This window comes from Anomaloglossus baeobatrachus, chromosome 4, assembly GCF_048569485.1.
Source record: "Anomaloglossus baeobatrachus isolate aAnoBae1 chromosome 4, aAnoBae1.hap1, whole genome shotgun sequence".
NCBI lineage: Eukaryota > Metazoa > Chordata > Amphibia > Anura > Aromobatidae > Anomaloglossus > Anomaloglossus baeobatrachus.
The window spans coordinates 149,819,412-149,843,888 of record NC_134356.1 but is presented as its reverse complement, the minus strand read 5'-3'; the positions used below and the strand labels follow the sequence as shown (position 1 = coordinate 149,843,888).

The following is a 24,477-nucleotide window of genomic DNA, read 5'->3' as shown; positions in this document are numbered from 1 at the left end:
CAGTTGTTCGTGTCCGTAAAAAAGGGAGCACATCGGATTGTTTACGGAAAGTAGTAGGCATCTTACTTTTGCTGGAAGATGGCCTATCTTCAGCAGATGTTAATAGAGCTTTGCCACCTTCCCCACGGACACAAACTTTTTTTCCTTTTCCAACACGCCTGTTCCCCTTTCCACCAGCATATGTCATTTTGCCACTCATTTTTATTGCGACAAGATTGTCCACTTAAAATGTGGTAGTAAAAATTGAGAGGTGGTGTAGATTGCAGAGGTGGTCTAGCTTTATTGACAGCAGAAGAAACAACACAGATTATCCCTGACAATGCAACTATGGCCCTTAATGCGGCAGCATAGTTTGCTATTATAATGGCTTAGTAAAAATGAGCTTGAGGGTGCAATGCAGAGGTGCTTGAAATTGCTTAGCACCAGTGGGACACTAATGAAGTCCAACAGCCACTATTAGGATGCCACTAAGTTTCTTCAGTGTTTGCTATTATAATGGCTTAGTAAAAATTAGAGTTGAGCGCGGTTCGCGGTTCGAGGTTCTCCAGTTCTAAGCTCGAGTGATTTTGGGGGCTGTTCGAGATCGAACTAGAACTCGAGCTTTTTGCAAAAGCTCGATAGTTCTAGATACGTTCGAGAACGGTTCTAGCAGCAAAAAGCAGGGCTTTTTACAGCTACAGTGTGCAGGAGCCATCGCTGGCAGCCTGCCACAAGCTGGTAACCAAGATAAACATCGGGTATCCAACCAAAGCGCTTTGGTTAGTAACCCGATGTTTATCTTAGTTACGTGCAGGAAGCCCACACTTCCCCGCTCAGCTCGCTCTGCCCCCTCCTGCCCGCGGCATGTACACATACATACACACACATACACACTCCCCCCCCCCGCTCGGCTTACCTGCGGTGATGAAGTCCCGCCATCCCGACCTCAGCGCTGTCACTGTCCTCCATGGCCGCCGCTTGTCACATCACCTCTCTCTTCCGACCCGAGACTGACTAGCGGTGACGTCACTGACCTCTCGCGATGCTTGGTGTGAAGGCGCCGGTCATTGAACTCAGTGACAGGGGCTGTCAGTGTGCTGGAGATCAGCGCAGGTAATGTACCTCGCTGACAGCAGCACTTGTCATGCCCTGCAGTGACCTGGGCTGACCCATTGATGTTAGCTCAGGTCACTGCATTGCTCTCCCAGCCAATGGGGAACATCCTGCTCTTCATTGACTGGGACAGTGTGGATCGTCATGGCAACCCCTTGGATTACACCAGACCTGGATTTGTTTTTCATTCTAATAAATTGGTTAAAGAGGGAATGTTTTGGGGAGTGTTTTTTCAAATAAAAATGTGTTTGTCGTCTATTTTTTTTTATTACTGACTGGGTTGGTGATGTCGGGTATCTGATAGACGCCTGACCTCACCAACCCCAGGGCTTGATGCCAGGTGACATTACACATCTGGTATTAACCCCATATATTACCCCGTTTGCCACCGCACCAGGGCGCGGGATGAGCTGGGGCGAAGCACCAGGATTGGCGCATCTAATGGATGCGCCACTTCTGGGGCGGCTGCGGCCTGCTATTTTTAGGCTGGGGAGAGTCCAATAACCATGGACCTCCCTAGTCTGAGAATATCAGGCCCCAGCTGTCTGCTTTACCTTGGCTGGTGATCCAATTTTGGGGGACCCCTACGTGTTTTTTTTTTTAAATTATTTATTTAATTTAAAATAACAGCGTGGGGTGCCCTCAGTTTTGGATTACCAGCCAAGGTGAGGTTGCCAGCTGTGGTCTGCAGGCTGAAGCCGTCTGCTTTACCCTAGCTGGCTACAAAACTAGGGGGAACCCTACGTCATTTTTTTTTTCATTTTTTTGGCTAAATACAAAGCTAAGCACAACTTAGTGCCACATGAAAGGCACCAAAGGGTGCTCCACTTTTTCTCCATTTTTTCATCACTTTTTCTACATTTTTTCTCCACTTTTTCTACATTTTTTTCTCCACTTTTTCTCCACTTTTTCTCCACTTTTTCTCCACTTTTTCTCCACTTTTTCTCCACTTTTTTCTCCACTTTTTTCTCCATTTTTTTCTCCACTTTTTCTCCACTTTTTCTCCACTTTTTCTCCACTTTTTCTCCACTTTTTCTCCACTTTTTCTCCACTTTTTCTCCAGTTTTTTTCTCCACTTTTTCTCCACTTTTTCTCCACTTTTTCTCCACTTTTTCTCCATTTTTTTCTCCACTTTTTCTCCACTTTTTCTCCACTTTTTCTCCACTTTTTTCTCCACTTTTTCTCCACTTTTGCTCCACTTTTTCTCCTTTTTTTCTCCACTTTTTCTACATTTTTTTCTCCACTTTTTCTACATTTTTTTCTCCACTTTTTCTACACTTTTTCTCCATTTTTCCTCCATTTTTTTTCTCCACTTTTTCTCCACTTTTTCTCCCCTTTTTCTCCATTTTTTTCTCCACTTTTTCTCCACTTTTTCTCCACTTATGGAGAAAAAGTGGAGAAAAAGTGGAGAAAAAAATGGAGAAAAAGTGGAGAATTTTTTTCTCCACTTTTTCTCCACTTTTTCTCCATTTTTTTCTCCACTTTTTCTCCATTTTTTTCTCCACTTTTTCTCCATTTTTTCTCCATTCTTTTTCTATGGTCGGTCTACCCATTAGCTCTGCCATGCACACTGTAGCTCTACACCTACTGCACATGTTACTTTATGATTGACATCTCTTTCGTACCAGAGCTGTCTAAGTCTACTCTGACCCCATATTTGTCATTACTATATTGTCCTTGTACTGTATTATGACATTTGTATCATGTGTTTCATTTCTTGCTGTGTTGCAATTTTTTTGCTGCATCCCAATTGTACCTCTACATTGTTCGAGTTTATGTTATTGTTCTCTCACTCTTATGTGATACTGATTATTGTCATTTTTCATGATTACATGCAGATAAGTCCAATCTGACGAAGGCTCAGGCCGAAACGTCATTTGTAACTTGTTTTGGACAAAAACATATATGCTTATGAAAAATTTTTTTTTCTTAATACGGACCAATAAAGAGTGATTTTGCATTACTATCCGTTGTGACTTACTGACTTAGTCTGGGAGATTTAGAGTGCCGAGATTACTCACTAATTTTATCTATTATTACCTCTGAGCACCTATATACCAGTGAGCAGAGCTTCCTCTACAGTAGTTCTCCTGATTAGGCATGCCCTTACCTCATGAGCAGGGCATTGCAGCTTTGGTAGCAACCATTACGACATGGACTCTGCTGCTGTGGACCCGAGAAGAGTGAGTGCAGATTCATTGCACCCACACTCCTCACATGAAGGGTCCGCACTCCTAGAAAATGGGGGATACGTTCCCTGAGTGTCTCCCCCCATATTCTAGACGGTCCAGAGTCGTCGTGGGACCCCTTTATTTTTTTTCTTACAATAAATTGGTGAAAGAGGAAATGTTTTGGGGACTGTTTTTTCAAATAAATTTCTTTTGTCGATTTTTTTTTTTTTTTGTTAGTACTGACAGTTTATGATGTTGAGTATCTAATAGACGCCATGACATCACAAACTGCTGGTCTTGATCTCAGGTTACTTTACAGCTAGTATCAACCCGATTTATTACCCAGTTTGCCACTGCACCAGGGCACGGGATGAGCTGGGGTGAAGCGCCAGGATTGGCGCATCTAGTGGATGCGCCACGTCTGGGGTGCCTGCGGCCTGCTATTTTTAGGCTGTGAAGGCCCAATAACTATGGACCTTCCCACCCTGAGAATACCAGACCACAGCTGTCCGCTTTACCTTGGCTGGTGATCCAATTTGGAGGGGACCCTACTTTTATTGTGTAATTATTAATATTTATACAATAATTATAAAAAAGAGCCTGAGGGGACCTCCACATTGGATCCCCAACCACGGTAAAGCTGCCAGCTGTGGTTTTCAGGCTACAGCCGTCTGCTTTACCCTAGCTGGCTATCAAAAATGGGGGGACCCAACGTCATTTTTTTTTTTAACTATTTTTTAAATAGAAAAAATGAATGGGCTTCCCTGTATTTTGATTGCCAACCAAGGTAACGGCAGGTAGATGGGGGTGGCAACCCATAGCTGTCTGCTTTATCTGCGCTGAGAATCAAAAATACCGCGGAGCGCTACGTCATTTTTTTAAAGATTTATTTTTACAGCACTGTGATGTCCAGCAATCAAAATACAGGGAAGCCCATTTTATTTTTAGTTATTTAAATAAATAATTAAAAAAAATATATATGGGCTCCCGCTGCATTTTTTGTATTGCTAGCTAAGGGTAATCCAAGCAGCTACTGGCTGCTAACCCCCACTGCTTGATGTTACCTTCACTGGCAATGGAAAATCCAGGGAAGCATTTTTTATTTTTTTGGCCAAAAAACTACAAAAAAAGGACGTGAGCTTCGCCATATTTTTGTATGCTAGCCAGGTATAGCAGGCAGGTGCTGGAAGAGTTGGATACAGCACCAGAATATGACGCTTCTATGAAAATGCCATTTTCTGAGGTGGCTGCAGACTGCAATTCGCAGCAGTGGGGCCCAGAAAGCTCAGGCCAACCTGTGCTGCGGATTCCAATCCCCAGCTGCCTAGTTGTACCTGGCTGGACACAAAAATGGGGCGAAGCCTACGTCATTTGTTTTCTAATTATTTCATGAAATTCATGAAATAATAAAAAAAGGGCTTCCCTTTATTTTTGGTTCCCAGCCGGGTACAAATAGGCAACTGGGGGTTGGGGGCAGCCGTACCTGCCTGCTGTACCTGGCTAGCATACAAAAATATGGCGAAGCCCACATAATTTTTTCAGGGGGCAAAAAACTTCTGCATACAGTCCTGGATGGAGTATGCTGAGCCTTGTAGTTCTGCAGCTGCTGTCTATCTGTATGGAGAAGAGAAGACAGCAGCTGCAGAACTACAAGGCTCAGCATACTCCATCCAGGACTGTATGCAGAATTTTTTTGCCCACCAAAAAAATGACGTGGGCTTCGCCATATTTTTGTATGCTAGCCAGGTACAGCAGGCAGCCACGGGCTGCCTCCAACCCCCAGTTGCCTATTTGTACCCGGCTGGGAACCAAAAATATAGGGAAGCCCGTTTTTTTTAATTATTTCACTTATTTCATGAAATAATTAAAAAACAAATGACGTGGGCTTCGCCCCATTTTTGTGTCCAGCCGGGTACAACTAGGCAGCTGGGGATTGGAATCCGCAACACAGGTTAGCCCGAGGTTTCTGGGCCACTCTGCTGCGGATTTCAGTCCGCAGCCGTCCCAGAAAATGGCGCTTTCATAGAAGCGCCATCATCTGGCGCTGTATCCAACTCTTCCAACAGCCCTGGAGCCGGGTGGCTTGTTGGGTAATCATGAGTTAATACTGGCTTTGTTTTACTAGCCAGTATTAAGCCAGAGATTCTTAATGTCAGGCACGTTTGACCCGGCCATTAAGAATCTCCAATAAGGGGTTAAAAAAAACACCACACAGAGAAAAAATACTTTAATAGAAATAAATACACAGACACATTAGAGACTCCATCTTTATTACCCCCTGTCAGCCTTCCACGATCCTGCTTTTCTGTCTTCTTTCTTTCTAGTGTAGTAGTAGTGACGATTGTAGTGAGGATGAGGTGCACCAGCCCATCATGGGCTGGGGAACCTCATCCTCAGTACAATCCTCACTACAATCGGGAAGCAGCGTGCAGCCTTCACTCCGTGAGTGATCAGTGCTGGCTGTCAGCGGTAACAGCGGTAACGCTGACACACGCGTTACCATAGCAACGGTGCTCTCGGAGCCGCAGTTAGCGGTGACGTCACCGCTAACTGCGTTGCTATGGCAACGGTGATCTCCGTTAATGACCGGCTGTGTCAGCCGGTCCCTAACGGAATGGGGAGTCGACCGTGTGCTAGAGCATGTCGCCGGTACACGGCGATACACATATGTGCACCATGTACCGGAGAGATGCACTCGCAGGTCCTACATGACGTGTCATAGTCATGTGACCAGTCTGTAGCCAATGAGATAATAGCCATGTGACTGGTCACATGGCTATTTTGACATCACGATAGGTCCTGCATCTCTGCTGGCAGTGCAGGTCACCGGGAGGATTCAGCGATCATCGGATGGAATAGCGGCAGGAGACAGAGTGCAGAAGGGATCGCGAGGACCGGTAAGTGTTATGGCAATGTTTATTAACTGTTTGTGTACATTTATAATGCATTTTTAAGTGTTTGTGATTGCCTCCCATTATAGCCTATACGTTCGAGTTCGGTTGGTCGAACGTTCGACGAACCGAACTCGAACGGGACCCCCGTTCGGCGAGCCGACCTCGAGCCGAACCGGGACCGGTTCGCTCATCTCTAGTAAAAATGAGCTTGAGGGTGCAATGCAGAGGTGCTGGAAATTGCTTGGCACCAGTGGGACACTAATGGAGTCCGACAGCCACTTTTTGGATGCCACTAACTGGCAGCACTCTTTTCAATTTAAATGGCTTTGCTAAAAAGGGCAGGAGGGTACCGTGGCCGGGTTGTGGGTCAGTGTAGAGGAAAGGAAGCCTCGCTTTCTATCCCTCCTAATGGTGAAATGCAGCAAGGAAGTCCCTGAGCTTAGGTACATAGACGCTGTTATCTGTAGCTGTTAAAAACTGTTTCCACGGACCTGACTGTGACCTATGGCTCTGAGCCGGATGGAATGAGCCCTGAAAAGGGCTGAATTAAACTTCTATCCCTATTCTGTAGAGCGCTGTGTGTATAGCGTACACAGCAGGATCGGCGGCAGGAGCTGCCTCAGCGGTGACTGTCACCCAGACGCAGAAAAGAAATCTGTGGAGAGAAAAGCGCATATAGGGTCTTACCCCAGTATATAAGGGGTGGGAGGAGGGTGAAACTACTCACCAGATGTCGTTGTGAGAGTCACAACAACTGTATTCGCATGTAGAATCTGATCCAAGGCTGCAGCCACCCAATTGGCAGATAACAGAGAGCAAAAGAGAAGGGTGTTTGATACTGCGCCAAAGGATCACAGGAAGGGGGCAGTGGCTCCGGAAACGCGTAGACCTGGATGAAATAAAGATGCATTAATCTAAACATCTGTTCCTGTGATCCTTTGGCGCAGAATCAAACACCCTTCTCTTTTGCTCTCTGTTACCCAGACGCAGAAGGCAGATAATGGCGTCCAGACGGGAAAATGCCCGTATTTATAATGCAAGGACATGTGACATGGACAGCCTATGACGCATGCCCTTGCTTGTCTGGCAAAAAGTCCACTTAGCTGTGTGTGTGTCTGGGATTGGCTGACATGCTGGCCCGCCCCACTACACGCGCGCTTAGGGAAAGAAGAAAAGAAAAAAAAAATGGCGATCACCATTATCCCAGCAGCAGTGATCTGAACGTGCAGTCCCCGCACACTATACGCTGAAATTTCATAATAGTGTGAGTCACAGAGGGACTTACACTATTACAGTGAAAAGCCAGCTAGTAATTAGCTTGGCTTTTTGCTGATAGAACCGTTCTCGAACGTAACTCGAGCTAACGAACTTTTAGCAAAAAGCTCGAGTTCTAGTTTGATCTAGAACACCCCCCAAAATCACTCAAACCACGAACTGGAGAACCACGAACCACGAACCGCGCTCAACTCTAGTAACGAGTATACTCACTCATCCCTAGTGACAAAATTAAAAGGGCTAGATACTTACCTAATACACAATGGGTTATAATTAGTGATGGGCAGACTCGCAGATATCCGGGATTGCCAGGACTAACCGGATTTAAAAAAAATAAATAAATAACGGTTATGGCCTGAAATTGATCCTGGATATCTGGCCGGACATCGGTCTCCATATGACTCTATGAGCACCAGAATCCGACTCTTAAAAATGGTGGTAGAAGGAATAGGAGGATTAGAGCAAGCGCGCTATACTTACTGAGTCTCTGGCCATGTGCTTATCATCTCGGCTGTGTATGAAAATAACAGGAACCAAATGCGGCATTTTTTCTTTCTTTTTTTTTTTCTTTAATTATTTGAATAAATAATTTAATAGATAAATAAATAAAATAAAAGAATAATAATATGAATGAAAAATAATAATAATTGAACAAATGAAATTTGAGTTAACAAATAACAGCCCACAGCTGCAACTAAGCCCCAGATTAATGGGGGGTGCCATAGATGAAAGGCATCTATGGCACCCCCCATTACTAATCCTGTAAGTGAAAAGAAATAAACACAAACACTGCAAAAATCCTTTATTTGAAATAAAATAAAAATCACCAACCTCTTTCATCAATTTATTAATCCCCAAAACACCCAGGTCCGACATAATCCACACGAAGTCTGACAATGATTACAGGTCTACTACATATGAAGGCACAGTGTGTGGATATAAAATGTGACCACCCGTTGTGGGCTTCAGGCAGAGACTGAGCTGCGCCATGAGTAATGACTTCACTCAGGTTATTTGCGGTTATAGCTTGAGGTTCTGATGATCCTTCACTTGTGATCGCATGAAACCTGACTGTTATGCTTGAGGGGTGAGTGGGTTCACTGGACTGAAAGTACTGTTCACTTGCCTAGAAGAGCAAACTGGACTGGCCACCAAGTCTTCACTACTGCCACCGGAGGTGGCAGCAGATACATACGCTGGTAAGCAGCCGGCAGAGGGCAGCCCCAGGGGATCTGAGGTACCTCAGCAGCTGGTGCCATGATACAGTATAGACTCTTATTGTAGTGACAGCAGCAGAAGGCAGAGTCGTGTGTCCATCTGGTACAGATGGATTGATGCGGTAGCAGCGCCCGGCGTGGATACTTGCAGCAGCGTATATCGTGGTAGCTGGCCAGCGTGGATGGTTGCATCACCTTTATGTCAACTGACTGTTAAAGTACTGAATCACAGAAAGGAGTCAGTAGCAGAATTTAGCACAATGACAACAGAAGCACAATAGGACCTGAGAACTAGTAAAGTAGTAACTAGTTACACAGACACCTCCCTTAAGGAAAGGTGCTTTAAATACCTAAAACCTCTCAGCTGACCTGAGAGGCACTCCGGGTCAAGGTATACTGGCACTTTAAGAAAAGGTGCATAGCCACACGTGCACCCTAGGGTAATTCCCAGGAGGCCTGTGTGTTGTGTGTCAGCCCTGGAAGACAGCAGCATGAACAAAGGATGGGACATCCATCTCAGGATGGCCGGGCAGGTGAGAGAACCAATGTCCCTGCTGGGGGAGAGGGGTAGGACAGCGTGGGGAAGCCAGTATTGGTGTTACACTGACCTGAGGTAACCTCATTAAACTCAGTGACCTCACCTCAGATGAGGGCAGTGAGTTCAAAGACCTGCATTTTCTGGCAGAAAATTGCTGTTTTTTTTGCCAACCAAGAGATTCAGATTTGGTGCTGAAATTTTTACACCATATTCTTGGATCCATTCTACACCTCCTGGCAAAAAAAAAAAATAGGCCCACTATTGCATCATACCGCATGCAGTTTTGATGTGTTTTTTGCCAGGAGGTATAGATTGGGTGCAGGAATATTGTGTAAAAATGTAATCAACAAATTTGCATCTGTTGGCTAAAAAATGTAAAATAATGGTTTACGCTGCTTCAATATGGTTTTCTGCCAGGAGGTGCAAATTTGGTGCTGAAATGTCTGCACCAAATTTCATAGTATCATAGTATCATAGTTTTTAAGGTTGAAGGGAGACTCTAAGTCCATCTAGTTCAACCCGTAGCCTAACATGTTGATCCAGAGGAAGGCAAAAAACCCCAATGTGGCAAACAAGTTCCAATGGGGAAAAAAATTTCCTTCCTGACTCCACATCCGGCAATCAGACTAGTTCCCTGGATCGATACCCTGTCATAAAATCTAATATACATAACTGGTTATATTAAATTTTTCAAGAAGGGCATCCAGGCTCTGCTTAAATGTTAGTAGTGAATCACTCATTACAACATCATGCGGCAGAGAGTTCCATAGTCTCACTGCTCGTACAGTAAAGAATCCTCGTCTGTGATTATGATTAAACCTTCTTTCCTCAAGACGTAGCGGATGCCCCCGTGTTCCAGTCGCAGGCCAAGGTGTAAATAGATCTTTGGAAAGGTCTCTGTACTGTCCCCTCATATATTTATACATTGTGATTAGATCTCCCCTAAGCCTTCGTTTTTCCAGACTAAATAACCCCAAGTTTAATAACCTGTCTTCGTATTGCAGCCCCCCCATTCCTCTAATAATCTTGGTCGCTCTTCTTTGCACCCTCTCCAGTTCAGCTATGTCCTTCTTATATATCGGTGACCAGAATTGTACACAGTATTCTAAGTGCGGTCGCACTAGTGACTTGTACAGAGGTAGAACTATATTTTGTTCATGAACACTTATACCTCTTTTAATACATCCCATTATTTTATTAGCCCTGGCAGCAGCTGCCTGACACTGTCCACTAAAGTGAAGTTTACCATCCACCCATACACCCAAGTCTTTTTCTGTGTCTGTTTTACCCAGTGTTCTACAATTAAGTACATAATCATAAATGTTATTTCCTCTACCCAAGTGCATGACCTTACATTTATCTACATTAAACTTCAATTGCCACTTCTCAGCCCAATCCTCCAATTTACATAAATCTCCCTGTAATATAAAATTATCCTCCTCTGTATTGATTACCCTGCAGAGTTTAGTATCATCTGCAAATATTGAAATTCTACTCCGCATGCCCCCAACAAGGTCATTTATAAATATGTTGAAAAGAAGCGGGCCCAATACTGACCCCTGTGGTACCCCACTATGAACTGAGACCCAGTCCGAGTACGTACCATTAATAACCACCCTTTGTTTCCTATCACTGAGCCAGTTTTTAACCCAGTTACACATATTTTCCCCTATCCCCATTATTCTCATTTTATGTACCAACCTTTTGTGTGGCACCGTATCAAAAGCTTTTGAAAAGTCCATATACACAACATCCACTGCATTTCCCTGGTCCAGGCTTGAGCTTACCTCTTCATAGAAGCTGATCAAATTAGTTTGACAGGATCGATCCCTCATAAACCCATGTTGATACTCTGTCATAAGGTTATTTTTCTTTAGATACTCCAGTATAGCATCTCTCAAGAAACCCTCAAGGATTTTACCAACCGTAGAGGTTAAACTTACCGGCCTATAATTTCCCGGCTCAGTTTTTGTCCCCTTTTTGAATATTGGCACCACATTTGCTATGCGCCAGTCCTGCGGTACCGACCCTGTTATTAAGGAATCTGAGAAGATTAAAAATAATGGTCTATCTATCACAGAACTCAATTCCTGTAGTACTCTGGGGTGTATGCCATCCGGGCCCGGAGATTTGTCAACCTTAGTGATTTCGAGGCGGCGGCGTACTTCCTGCTGGGTTAAGCAGGTAATATTCAAGGGTGAATTTATGGCATCACTGGTCATGTCATCTGCCATGGCATTTTCTTGTATAAAAACCGTAGAAAAAAAGTCATTCAGCAGGTTGGCTTTACCCTCATCCCCTTCCACCATTTCACCAAGACTATTTTTAAGGGGGCCAACACTATCGCTTTTCAGTTTTTTACTGTTTATGTAGTTAAAGAATATTTTAGGATTATTTTTACTTTCTCTCGCAATGAGTCTCTCTGTCTCAAACTTAGCTAACTTAATTTGCTTTTTACATATTTTATTTAATTTTCTATAATTATCTAATGCCTCATCACTACCTACCCTCTTTAATTCTTTTAAGGCTTTCTGTTTTTCTTTTATTGCTTCCCTTACAGCTCTATTTAGCCATAGGGGTCAATTTCAGCATCAAATTTGCACGTCCTGGTAGATAACCCACACAGAAACATCGTAAAAACTGTTTTTTTTGCATTTTTTTGGTGCTGAAATTTTTACACCACATACCTGCACCCAATCTACATGTCCTGGCAAAAAAAAGCATCCCTACTGTATCTTACCGCATAAAGTAGTGATATTTTTTTTTTGCTAGGTGGTGTAGATTGGGTGCAGGAATATGCTGTTGAAATTTAAGCACCAAATCTGCATTTCTGGGCAAAAAAACATGATTTTCTGCCAGGTGATGCAAGTCTGTGAACTTTTTGACCTCACCTGAGTTGAGGTCACTGAATTTACTGAGGTCACCTGGGGTCAGGTTTCCTGGGATCACAGGTTTCGGACCATGGCAATCTCCAGCTGTGTCCGCAAATAACCTGAGTAATATCACCGCACATCACTGTGGCTCATTCTCTGCCTAAAGCACTCAGTGGGTGGTTATGTTCTATGGCAACCCCCTGTCACTTCAGATGTAGCAGAGCTAGAATCATTGAGGATTGAGGATCATCTGGATTAAGTTGGACCTGGGTGTTATGGTGGTCAATAAATTGGGGAAAGAGGTTGGTGGTTTTGTATTTTATTTCAAATAAAGGATTTTTGGGGTGTTGGTGAGTTATTTATTTTCACTTACAGAATACCTACCATGACTAATCTAGGGCTTACTTGCAGCTGTGGGCTGTTATTAACCATTTATTACCCCAATTGCCACCAGACCAGGGCAATCTGGATGAGCTAGGTAAAATTCTGGGATTGTCGCATGTCATAGATGTGACAATCCTGAGCAGCTGCAGGCTGCTATGTTTAGGCTGGGGAGGTCAATAAGCATGGGTCTCCCCAGCCTGAGAATACCAACCCCCAGCTGTCGACTTTTACATGTCTGGATATCAAAATTGGAGGGGACTGTATGCCAGTTTTTTAAATTATTTATTTAAATAATGTTAAAAAAAAGTTGCATACGGTTCCTCTTATTTTAATCCACAGCCAAGATAACTGCACGGCTGGGGGCTGAAACTTGTATCCATATGCTTTATCTGTTCTGGGTATCATAATACGGGGGGACCCTATGCCAATTTTTTTCTTTTTTTATATTTACTCCAATCTACAGGGACCCACAGACAGGTTCTGTGATTGCAAGCAGTATGACACGCTGTCACACAGGTTGTGGGCACTGTCTGACTGCAACCAATCATAGATGCTAGAACTGCAAGTGTGCCAGGGAAGCAGTGAATATGTATGAGGCTAATGAGTGGCCCCAGAAGAAAAGTGAGCGGCCTAGAAGCAGTTACAGCCGTGCCGGAGACTCAGTAATTATAACATGCTTGCTTTATTTTTATTTTTCCTTTAATTTTTTTTTATTTCCAAAGTTGCCGGATCATTAGCCAGAGTTCCCTCAGAACTCCGGGCCCAGCTCACAAATACTTTTGAAACTGAGCGGATCCGGAATTTACAGTCCATGCCCACTCTTCACTAGTTATAATTTGCACCCTTGCTCAGCATTTAGAGCACGTGTAAACTCAGCCTAAACTTTTTGTTCCTTTTTTTCCTATCAATTGATTCCGCATTAACAACCATGAACTATAAAATTGTGATACACCCCTGGCCGATTTTCCATTGGTTTTTTTTTGCTCCCCTCCTTCTGAGAGCTGTATCTTTTCTATTTTTCTGTCAGTCTTGCCATATCAGGGCTTGATTTTTGCAAGACGAGTTGTACTTTTAAATGAAACCATACGTTTTACCACATAGTGTACTGAAAAACAGCAAACAAACTCCAAGTGCAGAAAAATTGTCAAAAAGTGCGATTGTATGATTGTATTTGGAATATTTTATTTCCCATGTTCACTATATGGTAAAACTGATGTGTTGTGTGATGTGTCAGGTAGGTACAAGTTCGTTAACACCAAACATGAATAAGTTTTCTTTTCTCTAGGTTTTCTCTCTACAAAAATTCTTGTTTGTCCAAAAAAAGTGGTGTACTTTATGCGATATTTTCCGCAATCCATAGTGTTCTCATTTTTCTGGATCTCTGGCTCAGTGATGGATTATTTTGTTGCGCCTTGAGCTGAAGTTTTTAATGGTACCATTTTTGCGCAGATGCTTCTTTTCGATCGCCTGTTATTGCATTTTGTGCAAAATTTGCAGCAACCAAAAAAATAAATTTTGGCGTTTGGAATTTTTTTGCCGCTATGCCGTTTACAGATCAGATTAATTGATTTTATATTTTGATAGCTCTGGCAGTTCTGAAGGCATCAATACCAAATGTGTGTGTGTATATATATATATAATATATATATATATATATATATATATATATATATATATATATATATATATATATATATATATTTTTTTAACCCTTTAATTTTGAATGGGGCAAAAGGGGGTGATTTGAACTTTTAAGTTTTTTTTAGTTTTTTTTAACTTTTTTAACTTTTTGTTACTAGTTCACCTAGGGGACTGTAAGTATCAGCAATCTGATCGCTAATTCATTTCTGTTGATCACAGCTACACAGCTGAGATCACCGGAAATACTCATCTCTTGTAACAGGCAGTGCTTGGCTGGCTTTTACAAGAAGTGAGTTATGAAAGCTACAGGAGTCATCGCATGACCCTGTGCTACTATGGCAATCATCGGCTCCATGTGATCACGTCACATGACTTCCGATAGTGGCGGGTGAGTGCACATTTACCCCGGAGGAAATTTAAATTACACTGTCACATTTTGACAGCGCCTTTTAAGAGATTAACAGGAGTGGGTGGATCACGGATCCACCTATGCCTGTGAGGCACACCTGTCTGCTGTACAAATCAGCTGACATGTGCAAGATTCACCTCTGGTTGCCTGCACCAGCCACAGGTGATTTCTAGAGATGAGCGAACCGGTCGCGGTTCGGCTCGAGGGCGGTTCGCCGAACGGAGCTCCCGTTCGAGTTCGGTTCGTCGAACGTTCGACGAACCGAACTCGAACCAATAGGCTATAATGGGAGGCAATCACAAACACATAAAAATGCATTATAAATTTACACATACAGTAAATAAACATTGCCATAACACTTACCGGTCCCCGTGATCCCTCCTGCACTCTGTCTCCTGCCGCTATTCCATCCGATGATCGCTGAATCCTCCCGGTGACCGGCACTGCCAGCAGAGAAGCAGGACCTATCGTGACGTCAAAATAGCCATGTGACCAGTCACGTGGCTATTATCTCATTGGCTACAGACTGGTCACATGACTATGACGCGTCATGTAGGACCTGCGAGTGCATCTCTCCGGTACACGGTGCACATTTGTGTATCGCCGTGTACCGGCGATATGCTCTAGCACACGGTCGACTCCCCGTTCCGTTAGGGACCGGCTGACACAGCCGGTCATTAACGGAGATCACCGTTGCCATAGCAACGCAGTTAGCGGTGACGTCACCGCTAACCGCGGCTCCGGGAGCACCGTTGCTATGGTAACGCGTCTGTCAGCGTTACCGCTGTTACCGCTAGCAGCACTGATCACTCATGGAGTGAAGGCTGCACGCTGCTTCCCGATTGTAGTGAGGATTGTAGTGAGGATGAGGTGCCCCAGCCCATCAAGTGATGGGCTGGGGCACCTCATCCTCACTACAATCGTCACTACTACTACACTAGTGAGGATTGTAGTGAGGATGAGGTGCCCCAGCCCAGCCCATCAAGTGATGGGCTGGGGCACCTCATCCTCACTACAATCGTCACTACTACTACACTAGTGAGGATTGTAGTGAGGACGAGGTGGCCCAGCTCATCAAGTGATGGGCTGGGGCACCTCATCCTCACTACAATCCTCACTACAATCCTGAAGTGCAGTTTCTTCAAATTCATTTAAAGGCACTTGGAACGCTGAAATTGCTGCTTATAATTTAAGCCTCTATTAAAAACCTCTTATCAGCGCTGGTTTATTGGGGATTTATTGGGCTGACAGGGGGTAATAAAGATGGAGTCTCTAATGTGTCTGTGTATTTATTTCTATTAAAGTATTTTTTCTCTGTGTGGTGTCTTTTTTTTAACCCTTTATTGGAGATTCTTAATGGCCGGGTCAAACGTGCCTGACATTAAGACTCTCTGGCTTAATACTGGCTAGTAAAACAAAGCCAGTATTAACTCATGATTACCCAACAAGCCACCTGGCTCCAGGTCTGTTGGAAGAGTTGGATACAGCGCCAGATGATGGCGCTTCTATGAGAGGAGTCCCTTGTTGCATGCAAAAAGTGTGAAAAAGTTTATTAATAACACAGAGAAATATTATTAAGAACACTTAAAACTGGGAAAGATCAAGGGGGTGATCCACCCATGAACAGTTTAGCACATCACCACTGAAACCTCATGGAATAATACAGATGGAATAAATCACATAGGCTCAAAAATAACAGTACCAGAGAACAGTATACAGCAATACATAGTCACCAATTGTAGGACTAACATAAATATGGTACAGATCAGAGAGAGCCACGGAGCACAGCGTCTTCCTCCCATGCAGTGCTGTCTGATGTAGCAGAGCTGCATGAGTTGAAGGAGAAAGAAGACAGAATACCAGGATCGTGGAGGGAGGAGAGGGAGTAATAAACATGGAGTCTCTAAGTGTGTCTGTGAATTTATTTCTATTAAAGTATTTTTTCTCTGTGTGGTGTCTTTTTTTTAACCCTTTATTGGAGATTCTTAATGGCCGGGTCAAACGTGTCTGACATTAAGAATCTCTGGCTTAATACTGGCTAGTAAAACAAAGCCAGTATTAACTCATGATTACCCAACAAGCCACCCGGCTCCAGGGCTGTTGGAAGAGTTGGATACAGCGCCAGATGATGGCGCTTCTATGAGAGCGCCATTGTCTGGGACGGCTGCGGACTGAAATTCGCAGCAGAGGCGCCCAGAAACCTCGGGCTAACCTGTGCTGCGGATTCCAATCCCCAGCTGCCTAGTTGTACCTGGCTGGACACAAAAATGGGGCGAAGCCCACGTCATTTGTTTTTTAATTATTTCATGAAATAAGTGAAATAATTAAAAAAAAACGGGTTTCCCTATATTTTTGGTTCCCAGCCGGGTACAAATAGGCAACTGGGGGTTGGAGGCAGCATACAAAAATATGGCGAAGCCCACGTCATTTTTTTGGTGGGCAAAAAATGTATGCATACAGTACTGGATGGAGTATGCTGAGCCTTGTAGTTCTGCAGCTGCTGTCTGCTCTTCTCCATACAGACAGACAGCAGCTGCAGAACTACAAGGCTCAGCATACTCCATCCAGGAGTGTAATCCAAGGGGTTGCCATGGCGATCCACACTGTCCCAGTCAATGAAGAGCAGAATGTTCCCCATTGGCTGGGAGAGCAATGCAGTGACCTGAGCTAACATCAATGGGTCAGCCCAGGTCACTGCAGGGGATGACAAGTGCTGCTGTCAGAGAGGTACATTACCTGCGCTGGTCTCCAGCACACTGACAGCACCTGTCACTGACCATGTGTGCAGAGTGTGTGTGTGTGTGTGTGTGTGTGTGTGTGTGTGTATGTATGTATGTGTACATGCCGCGGGCAGGAGGGGGCAGAGCGAGCTGAGCGGGGAAGTGTGGGCTTCCTGCACGTAACTAGGATAATCATCGGGTTACTAACCAAAGCGCTTTGCTTGGATACCCAATGTTTATCTTGGTTACCAGCTTGTGGCAGGCTGCCAGCGATGGCTCCTGCACACTGTAGCTGTAAAAAGCCCTGCTTTTTGCTGCTAGAACCGTTCTCGAACGTATCTAGAACTATCGTGCTTTTGCAAAAAAGCTCGAGTTCTAGTTCGATCTAGAACAGCCCCCAAAATCACTCGAACCTCGAACTGGAGAACCACGAACCTAGAACCGCGCTCAACTCTAGTGATTACACCTTGACGGTTTAGGACGTACCAGTACAGCCCGAGGTCATTAAGGGGTTAATGTTTTGAGGAAATCTATACCTAGAAATGGATAAGTATTTTTTGTCATTATATATATTTACGTACAGGAAACTCTGAAATCTACTTTACTTACCCCGTGGGTTGGTCAGAATGGCATCCACTGCTCTCCCTCCATTACCACACCGAGCCTCATCAAATGGCATACATTGTTCTCCATTACCAGCAATGACTTCTAAGTTGGTTACAATATCTTTGGCCCCTGTCAGAGACTTGATTTTGTAAATTTTGCGACTGTTTGTGTCAGATAGATATATTGAACCAGACACAGGATCAACTGCCAGATAATATTTATGTGCTATGTTGTTGCTTTGAAAGAGAAAAAAAGACAAAAGATCAGTTAATATAAACAAGAAGGAATGTATAGTACATCAGAACAAGAATAGATGAGGTTATACAAAGCATCTATGTGACATAAGCTGCATGACTCCTTAAGATGTGGGAGTGCCAGTAAGGGCGCTATCCGACAGAAACACCTTTTTAAGATAAGGGCATTTTCTGTGTGATAGTATCCTGACAGACACTAGGAAAGCTTTGCAGATAACTGGCACTGCTTGAATGTAGGGCGAAGAATACACAATACAAAAGAAAAAAAATGGACATTCATGTTACAGCAGGAACTATACAAACACTGTCAAAATTATACATTGATATTGTTTACAAATCTCTTAAATGTGTAACAAAAAGTTTTTGTGTAAAATTTGGTGTACCTGATAGTTGTTATGGTGGAATTATCTGTTCAAACATTCATACAACATTTTCCTGTCTGTCACAAGCTTGACATATGTCTCTAACTGTCTTTTGGTGTCAAGATGATGGACAAGTAGCAACAGATTCTATATTGCATAATGCATGTAATATTACATCGTGAGGTTGTTGGGTTTTGACTACCACTCTACCATAGCTGTTAGCTTATTTTATTATTTTAATTTTGCAACTTAGACACCATATATTTATACCAGGGAAACCATCAACAAGCTGACTATTTTAGTATACAGGAAACGTTTAACTGTTATTATGTCTTGAATAGCTCAGCTTATATTGTCAGTTATCAGGTAATAAATGTACAGGAAAATTATATACAAAAACAGAAATCCAAAGTATGAAGATTTCAATAATACTAGATTTTACACCTCTAGCTATAAAGCAGATTGAGCATAAACATCCATAGGAAATAATCCATGTGACACAATAACACACACAAATATATCTACATTATGTGAATGATCACTGTACCTACTCTATGGCAATATATAATAATGACAATACCCAACATTTACACATGAATGGCTGAATTCTCAGATGCTGAATCCCTTATGAATCAGTTGTATGCACATTTATTATATGCGGATCCAGAACAGATTTTCATCTATTATTTGGAACAGAGATAATACTCGATGTTGAAATCACCATAGTGGAATAACATAGCACTTATGTCTTGATTGCTGTCACATCCGCCGGCAAAAATTAGCAAAGACTGGTCAGTAAGTTACTGGTTCAAGAACTCTGCCCTGTTTTGTTTCCCATAAAGAGATGGCATCTATTTCTGTCTACCATCTGCTAATCCAAAAAAAGTGTGAAATCCAATCTTAATCTCTCATTAAATTTCCATTGAAATGTAACGTAGAACATCTGTGCTTACATCGCTTCATCAAATGCAAATTGTAATTAATTCTACTGAACTATTTTTTAGCCTTGCTGGTCAGTTCATGGAAAGTTTTGGAAAAGAAGCATATGTTGAAGTAGAGAGGGAAAAGGAGTTAATTTACTGTTACAGTAGCGGTAAGCCATTTAAAATCACATCCACTTTACATAAGACATTCCGAGCAACTTTAATTCCATCACATTTGTCCACGCAGGCTGCCTTTGTTTTCCATATTCTCTTTTAATCAAATTTATCTGCAAGCAAGATTTTAACTGTGACTCGCGGTATTCTGTGTGCGTTTTACAATCTGAAACATGCTTTTGCATGTCGGAGGTTTTTATGAGTTTTTTTTTCTTTAAAAAAACTCTGCAGTTAGATTATGGCTGGAAGGATATAGGAAATCACAAAAAACACACTGCATTTCTTCAGGGTACTATTTTTCCTTAGGCCCCATTCAGAAATCAGTAATGTTTCTTGTATGCAAACAAAAATGAAGTTAAATGTCAGCACTTTTTCTGATCAAAGTTTCATCAAAGTAGTCAGCGTATTGGTTTTTACCAACAGTTTTTTCATGGATTAAAAAAAATAAGCAATGTTTTTTAAAGCTCCCCCAAACAAACAGTGAAAGAAAAATTAACCCCGGCACACTGTATGATTTCCTGTGAAGAAAAACGGACACTAGTTCAGTAAATCTTGATCTTTTTTTCTCTTTTTTATTTGCGTGAAACAATGGTGCTATACAATAGCAGAGAGTCCGCCTAGACAACGTTTCGGCCGACAGGCCTTCATCCGGTTGGACAGTCTGACTGCAGTGTTATAGATATGAAAAAACAAGCAGAAAAACAAAGATCAGTGGAAGAAAACAGATCACAATACATATAATAATATTATTAGTACACGACATCAGGATACAATGATGAGGAGGATGCAATACAGAGACCTAGGTCAAAACACAAGACCTTACAATGGCGTATATCGGTAGGTTCATATAGCAAGAGAAAATCTCATGTGCGCAAATAAGGGGGGAGGACACTTATCATATAAGGATGGAATCTAATCGAAAGAGGATAAGAAGCTCACCCAATATGGACAGGAATCCAAGTGAAAAATGGTGAAGACAAACGTAGCTACGTGGTAAGGAAAAACATAGCATATAATCTCTACCTATGGTATATGAGAAAAATTGTTATGTGAAAATCCATTGAACTGAGTGTATGTTATAGAATGTAACAAAGGAAAGAACATACCTATAAGAGACAGTAATAAACCTAGATTTCACAGGGTCGTGGCCAACAGGACTAAATATAAATAGTTCTGTTAAGAGAAAATGTAAAAATCACATTAATTCACATTATTCATAGGGAATCAAGTATATTAAAACTATGAGGTAGATAAAATTGTACCTATGTCTGAGAAAGCAAGATTATAACCTTGTCTGTCTATAATATGTTCATCACATGGTATGACGTCACTAGTGGCTAATATAGGGTCAGTAATCCTTAAGGAGAGACAAGAGGGGAGGGAGAAGAGGGGGAAGAAAAAAATCATGCTGTATCATGTGTAAAGCAATGTTTATGTGAGAAATGGAGGAACACCATAGATAAGCTATCTATTTCCTCAAAACATGATTGTCAGAATAGACCATAGGGGAAGTGGCAATTGGCCATATCAGCACTCACATCACATTAATGGAGCAAGTCTGCAAGAGGTAAGTAATGATTGTGGTAAATCCATGTTGTAAACTTAATAGGTAGATAATGAAAAGGAGAGAAGTTGTATTTCCCATATAGTTCAGGAAGCTGGATCACAGATGGAGATCCTGGTAATATAGTGGAATAGGCTGGAGGAACTCCTATAAAGGATGCAGACTGTGGGAATAGATACATAAGGGGAGGAGGGGAAAACAAGGGGAAAAAGTTACAGGAACAAGGCAACGTTAATGTTCCAAGGATGTAGGGATTTCCTTAGCATATGGGTGAGCCACTTACCGTTTGTCTGTGGTGGTGGACGTGCGCGCTGTGCGTCCTGTGCAGTGCCATGCTGCTATGGATGGGCCTTTTAACTAGTGAGGCTGGGAACGTGATTTTGAGTGTTTGACACGCGGAAGTCCTGCATGCTATTGTGGAACGCATGCCGCGCATGCGCAGAAACCATAAGTGCTGGTGACGTTGTTTACGTGTGTACACATCACTTCCGGTTTTTGGAACATGGAGGTGAATGAGAAGAACGTGAGACGCGAACAGCACATGGGCAGAAGTACTATGAGTCATACAGTGGTGCAATTGCCTGCTATACGTTACTGAGTGGATCCAGTGATGGATGAAATAGCAGGCTAACTAGAGGGTGATGCATGGCGTCAATGAGGAAGTGACAGGAAGTGCTCATAGACAGGATAATTAATTCTGTAAAATAGAGAACATATAGTTTAGAGGACATTCTCTGGATCGACATTTTACCAAGATCAGAGCAAAATCAGAGCAATTACATTGTTATATATCAGAGTCTCAAATATATGAATATAATTAAAATTATAGAATAAGAGAGGTACACAAGTAGACATGGAAATCTTTTCCAACTGAATCCATTAGAGGACCACGGTTAAAATAAAAATATAAAAAAGATGTAAAAAAATGAACAGAGTGTATATTTAACTAGGGGATATGTAAGGACTATATCAGATCCTAAGGGAGTTCAATAAGGATAGTGGTGCTCTCAGAGACCGGTTTCATATTTACGATTGAGTCCGTGGGGTTCCATGGTACCTAGGGTATGGATCCATCTTGCCTCCCTCTCCAGGAGGCGTTTAACCCTGTCTCCTCCTCTACGGTTGATGTTCACTTGATCTATTACCTGGAATCTCAGTTGAGAGATACTCTGTCCGGCTGTCAGAAAATGGTGGGGGATGGGTAATAAAGTACGTCCAAATCTGATAAGCACAAGTCCGACATCAGATGTGGACGTACTTTATTACCCATCCCCCACCATTTTCTGACAGCTGGACACAGTATCTCTCAACTGAGATTCCAGGTAATAGATACAGTGAACATCAACCGTAGAGGAGGAGACCGGGTTAAACGCCTTCTGGAGAGGGAGGCAAGATGAATCCATACCCTAGGTACCATGGAAACCCACGGACTCAATCGTAAATATGAAACCGGTCTCTGAGAGCAACACTATCCTTATTGAACTCCCTTAGCATCTGATATAGTCCTTACATATCCCCTAGTTAAATATACATTCTGTTAATTTTTTTACATCTTTTTTATATTTTTATTTTAACCGTGGTCCTCTAATGGATTCAGTTGGAAAAGATTTCCATGTCTACTTGTGTACCTCTCTTATTCTATAATTTTAATTATATTCATATATTTCAGACTCTGATATATAACAATGTAATTGCTCTGATTTTGCTCTGATCTTGGTAAAATGTCGATCCAGAGAATGTCCTCTAAACTATATGTTCTCTTTTTACAGAATTAATTATCCTGTCTATGAGCACCTCCTGTCACTTCCTGATTGACGCCATTCATCACCCTCTAGTTAGCCTGCTATTTATCCATCACTGGATACACTCAGTATCGTATAACAGGCACTTGTACCACTGTATGACTCATAGTACTTCTGCCCATGCGCTGTTCGCGTCTCACGTTCTTCTCATTCACCTCCACGTTCCAAAAACCGGAAGTGATGTGCACACACGTAAACAACAGCGTCACCAGCAATTATGACATCTGCGCATGCACGGCAAGCGTTCCACGCTAGCATGCAGGACTTCCGCGTGTCAAACACCGAAAATCACGTTCCCAGCCTCACTAGTTAATAGGCCTGTCCATAGCAGCATGGCACTGCACAGGACGCACAGCGCGCACATCCACCACCACAGACAAATGGAAAAGGAAATCCCTACATCCTTGGAACATTAACGTTGCCTTGTTCCTGTAACTTTTTCCCCTTGTTTTCCCCTCCTCCCCCTCTGTATCTATTCCCACAGTCTGCATTCTTTATAGGAGTTTCCTCCAGCCCATTCCACTATATTGCCAGGATCTCCATCTGTGATCCAGCTTCCTGAACTATGTGGTAAATACATCTTTTCTCCCTTTCATTATCTAACCATTAAGTTTACAACATGGATTCACCACAATCATTACTTACCTCTTGCAGGCTTGCTTCATTAATGTGATGTGAGTGCTGATATGGCCAATTGCCACTTCCCCTATCGTCTATTCTGACATTCATGTTTTGAGGTAATAGATTACTTATCTATGGTGTTCCTCCATTTCTCACATAAACATTGCTTTACACATGATACAGCATGATTTTTTTCTTCCCCCTCTTCTCCCTTCCCTCTTGTCTCTCCTTAAGGATTACTGACCCTATATTAGCCACTAGTGACGTCATACCATGTGATGAACATATTATACACACACAAGGTTATAATCTTGCTTTCTCAGACATAGGTACAATTTTATCTACCTCATAGTTTTAGCTTACTTGATTACCTATGAATAATGTGAATTAATGTGATTTTTACATATTGTCTTAACAAAACTATTTATATTTAGTCCTGTTGGCCACGACCCTGTGAAATCTATGTTTATTACTGTCTCATAGGTATGCTCTTTTCCTTTGTTACATTGTATAACATACATTCAGTCCAATGGATTTCCACACAACAATTTTTCTCATATACCATAGGTAGAGATTATATGCTACATTTTTCCTTACCACGTAGCTACGTTTGTCTTCACCATTTTTCACTTGGATTCCTGTCCATATTGGGTGAGCCTCTTATCCTCTTTCGATTAGATTCCCTCCTTATACGATAGGTGTCCTCCCCTCCTCTTATTTGCGCACATGACATTTTCTCTTGTTATGTGAACCTACCGAAATACGCAATTGTAAGGTCTTGTGTTTTAACCTAGGTCTCTGTATTGCATCCTCCTCATCATTGTATCCTGATGTCGTGTACTAATAATATTATTATATGTATTATGATCTGTTTTCTTCCACTGATCTTTGTTTTTTTGCTTATTTTTTCATATGTATAACACTGCAGTCAGACTGTCCGACCGGATGAAGGCCTAT

At 42.4% G+C, this 24,477-nt stretch overlaps 1 protein-coding gene across 6 annotated transcripts in view; it reads right to left on the bottom strand.

Moving 5' to 3' along the window:
* The window catches only part of TENM2 (teneurin transmembrane protein 2), a 4,009,156-nt gene that overhangs the window by 801,703 nt on the left and 3,182,976 nt on the right, over nt 1-24,477 (bottom strand). For all 6 annotated transcript variants that reach the window (XM_075344552.1, XM_075344547.1, XM_075344548.1 and 3 more), the window contains one exon: nt 17,824-18,056. In XM_075344552.1, coding sequence (XP_075200667.1) covers nt 17,824-18,056 — 233 coding nt within the window. The remainder of the gene's footprint in view (nt 1-17,823; nt 18,057-24,477) is intronic.